Below are 4,667 nucleotides of genomic sequence, written 5' to 3' on the forward strand. Positions count from 1 at the left end.
TTAAAAATCCATCTCTTTAACCCGGCCAACACAACACATTAACACATTTCTATAATTCAAGTCCATTAAAGGATGGTTAGGCTGCAATAATTAGGTCAACCGGAACTGGGAATAATTTCCATAACACGTGATGTACTCATTGCATCGTAAGTAGAATGGCATCTACACTAATATTAGTCTGTTTCTTTCTTATTCCAAGGTCACCAGATGATGGATCAGCACCTAGAGATGACCTCTACATCCCTAAATGTCCTAAATGAGTCCTCTGCAATCTGACTTTGCTGCAACATGGAACTTTTGCATTATTGACACACTATTGTCCGATTAAAAACTGTTGCTTTGACACAACCTGTTTTGTTAAAAAGCGCTGTATAAATAAACATGCTTGATTTACCTCATGTAAATAAGAGGTTGCTTGCAACTTATTTCTGCTAATCTTCACGTTTCTCATGACACCTATCATTTTGAGAGATAAAATTTAAGAGAACCATTTCAGCTCTAGTGGGTCTATTTTTAAACCTGAGATTTAAATAAATAACATATTAAATTTAAATTTATTCTTAATCCAAGCATGTGACATTTAATTTATAGCGGACAACTATGTGACAGGCCATATGAGCAGTGCATTCCTGGGTTCATATGATCACACTGTGAATAAATCAAATCCATGAGTTTTCTCACTGAGGTGCCATTATTTACAGGTCCAATATTACAATAAAATAAGTTTAATTATGACATCTTTCTTTTTTTTATACAATTACAAATTACAAACAAATCCAGTGAATTAAATGCATGTATAAAACACAGGAACGTTTCACAACAAAAAAGTTCAGCAAGATGTATCATTAAACTGCTGTAGTCTTAACTAGTGGATATCATCATTTCTAGAGGTTTTTAAGTTTTTTATTTTTGTATTTTTATTTTAGATGTGAGTCAACAAATTTGAACAGGCTCCCTTTAAACCAAGCCCAAGGTCATAGGTTGCTTTGCTAAATATCTTCTCAAAACCAGTCTCTCAAAGTCTCCAGAAATGTTTGTAAGATCTTCTTGCAATTGAAATGCATACAGAATTTTGTTTCAATTTACACTGACAGTCATGATAAAAGAAAGAAAGGAAAAAAAAATTACGTAAAGGCTTTAGTTTGGGATATTGAATCATGAACATCCTCATTTTCATATATTTTCTGGACCAGTTTCTTTTGTGCAAGAAACTTCCATGCCAGGAACACTACATCACTGACCATCTCACTGCACAGCATCTGAAATATAGCAATGTAAACAAACAGAATTACTAGCAAAATCATAAGATTAAAGATAAGAAGAAGTGAGACTGGAGTTTCTGACACTTAATATGGGCACTTCAAAAAAAAAAAAAACAAGATTCTCAACTAAAACTAGATGAACTTACAAAGAAAGTCCAGAGTTCCCTTTCTCCAAGTATGGACCAGTGACAACTTCTGCTTTTTCCAAGAAGTTTTTCTGCAAAGAGAAGAAAAACTACATGAAAGAGTCAATGACAGGCCTATAGTCATACAGAAATACTTTGACGTGCGTAGCGCATAGTACATGACAAATAACAGTAATATGAACCTATCCAGTACTCCTGCCCTGAGAGCAGCGCATAGTTTAGTAAAAATAACAGTAATACGAACCTATTGAGTACTCCTGACCTGAAAGCAGTGCTTAATTCAGTTTAGTACTGTTATTTTTTCACTCCTGCCCTGAGAGCAGCGCTAATGTTAATGCTACCGCTAACTGATTAATGAAATGTCACGGAGATTTGAACGAGTTCTGTTGTCGCTCATATCGGTATCACAGACAGCGCGGTAGCATTGGAAAAGCATGTTTTACTCAATCTACCCCATAAGCAGCTTTGGTGCTATTGACTGATAAAGCAGTTGAATGAAAATGCATATGATATGATATGTAGTCCATGATTACTTGTTTTGTGCGTCTTGGCCGGGTAATTATCTCAGTAAACGTTAGAGTTATGTTGATTTATTTATTTTATTTTTTTTTAAATAAAATACATGGTAAATTCACTTACCTTGCAGCAAATGCCTCCCACAAAGGGTTAATAACGTTTCTGTCTGAAGTATTCCCTCCACACGTCCAAATTTCCTGACCCCGCCTCTGCTTCAATATCATTGGTTGAATCTGTAAACCAATCATTTTCCTTTCTGCCCTCAGAACATCTTTGGATAAAAGAAACTCTTATCTGCATGTTGCACTCACTGCAAAACAGAAACTTATGCTTTATGTGCCTTAGACACAAATAACACAAGTGGTGCAGAAAACAAGATGAGTGAAATCGGTAAGTTATTTATTATTTCAAATGGCTTTTTTAGTAGTTATGTAATGAGCATGAACATTAAACATGTTCTCCCCTCCCCACAGAGCCATTACTACAAAATGATTACACCGGAGAGTCATTCCACTTAAATTTCTTAAACCGTAAGTAGATTTTTAAATATGTCACAGTCATGCTGCCACTTTACAATGCAATATTTACAACAACATATGCACTCTGTCCAGCCCTTTATTTGTTTTATTAGGATGTAGACTAGCTATTAATAAATGATTCACTGAATAGCTCTGAAACGAATCGAAGTAAACAAGGGAATAAATGGTGCAATTTATTGTTGGTGAATTTGCCCCTTTGTCACCTGGCTGATTTTCATTCAGTGTAGTACAATAATTGCTTTAATATTGCTTTATTTATTAGTTTTCACAGGTATTCTACCTGTAGTTTGAATCACACATTTCATTATGTTGTGTTTTAGGGTAAAAAGGAAATGTCTGTAAACTTAACGGAAAAAGAGGATTTGCCAGTACCATATTTACCACATTTATGACTCTTGTTAGGGAACAAATGCTGTTTGAATTATATTTCTTGATTTGCAGAGCCCAATGACATAAGGATTATTCTGGTGGGGAAGACTGGAGCAGGCAAGAGTGCGACAGGAAACACAATTCTGAGACAAGAGAAAAAATTTAAGTCTAAGCTCTCACCTGTGGAGGTTACAACAGAATGCAGCAGTGGTTTTGTGCAGGACGGAGGGAGGAGAGTCTATGTGGTTGACACACCAGGGTTTTGTGGATCGCTGACTAAAGAAGACATGAAGACACATTTGGAGCAGTGTGTTGAGCTGTCTGTTCCTGGTCCTCACGTGTTCCTGCTGGTCATCAGGCTGGATGTGAGATACACAGCGGAGGAGATGAACACCGTGGAACAGATTCAGCAAAACTTTGGAGAACATGCCGTGCACTACACCATCATCCTGTTCACCAGAGCAGATCAACTGAGAGGAGCATCTTTGCAGCAGTATATATCAGAAAGCCAGGATCTGAGGAAACTGACAGACAACTGTGGTGGACGATATCACACATTTAACAATAACGACACAAACAACCGCTCTCAAGTCACAGAGCTGCTGGAGATGATTGACAAAATGATCCAGGAAAATGGAGGAAGACATTACACCAACAACATGTTTGAAGACGCTCAAGAAAAGATTAAGAGAAAAGAGAAGATGAAAAAGATAAAAGATGTGGCATTAGGGGTTGGATCTGCTGTAGGAACAGGAACAGCAGTAGCAGGAGGTGTCGTCCTGGGAGTAACAGAAGCTGTGGTTTTACCTGCTGTTTTAATCACAGCTGGAGCTGTAGTGGGTGTGGGAATGGGTGTGAAACTGGTTGTGGACAAAGTCAAGGAAAAAGAAAAGAAGAACAATTAGCCTAAAAACAGCAAAACTCTTTTCAACACATACATGCTCAGATTTGTCTTACTTCATCTGTTTAAATGTACACATGTCCTCAACATAAATGTGAAATGAAAAAGATCTTTTCCAGCTATTGTTTTCAGCTTCTTTTAATTTTTATAATCACTTAAAGAAATTACTTTGCTTACTTTGTTTTTGTAGTTGATGACTCTAGAAAGATTCTAGTATGTCTAAAAAAAAGATTAAATATATGAAATTTAACCAAAAGACGAAATTGATTATTAAATAATTTTGATTAAACATGCATGTGATCAGTGTGAAAGTGTGTGGATGCTGATGTTTTTCTGCTAAAATAAAACAATACATTTCTGAATTACAGCAGGACGTGATGTATTTATTTAACTGGAAAACATTCAGGTATAAACTATTATGCCAAACTTCATAGTGTTTGGTGATGATGCAGTGTTCAAAAGAACACAAAAGAAACAAAACTAAAAGAGTCAGAGAGCTAGATGCTTCTGGTGCATTTGGGTGTATTTGCAACCACTATATAACAGGAAGTATGCTTAATGTGTCTCAGACACAAATACAATTTTTTTGTTACTTTTATTGTGGCCCAATTACTAATCAAACTGTACATTCTATGTCAATTTTTGGGATACTGAATGCTCGATCACTTTTGGAGGTTAGGGTTCCAGGATGAAATCCATTCTTTCACAAATTTACCATCATTAGACCACAACATTATGCACAAACTAGGAATGTAAATTACTTTTAATGAAGGTGTTTGCCTCTCCCTTTGCCTCAGACCTACAATTGTCTGTAGAGCCACTTCCTAATCTTAAAGATAGTGTAGAGCTGGGAGTTACATTCAGTACAACGAAGTCAAATGAGAGTTCAAACCTGACCAATCCAAAGCTGACCCATCCTTGTGTTGATCCAAAC

General features: G+C 36.2%; 1 protein-coding gene across 1 annotated transcript; it reads left to right on the top strand.

The window, feature by feature from the left end:
• The first annotated feature begins 2,240 nt into the window (after positions 1–2,240).
• On the top strand, positions 2,241–4,100 carry LOC127162368 (GTPase IMAP family member 9-like). The gene is made up of 3 exons (XM_051105169.1): positions 2,241–2,314; positions 2,398–2,454; positions 2,905–4,100. Exons 1-3 carry the CDS (start codon positions 2,302–2,304, stop codon positions 3,735–3,737), a joined length of 903 nt encoding a protein of 300 aa, XP_050961126.1. The 5' UTR covers positions 2,241–2,301; the 3' UTR covers positions 3,738–4,100.
• The last annotated feature ends 567 nt before the right edge of the window (positions 4,101–4,667 follow it).

Source organism: Labeo rohita, unplaced genomic scaffold, assembly GCF_022985175.1.
Source record: "Labeo rohita strain BAU-BD-2019 unplaced genomic scaffold, IGBB_LRoh.1.0 scaffold_911, whole genome shotgun sequence".
Taxonomy (NCBI): Eukaryota; Metazoa; Chordata; class Actinopteri; order Cypriniformes; family Cyprinidae; genus Labeo; species Labeo rohita.

Coding starts and splice junctions, on each gene's coding strand:
- LOC127162368 (XM_051105169.1), top strand. Junction 2,455..2,904: donor CCACTTAAATTTCTTAAACC/GTAAGTAGATTT, acceptor CTTGATTTGCAG/AGCCCAATGACATAAGGATT.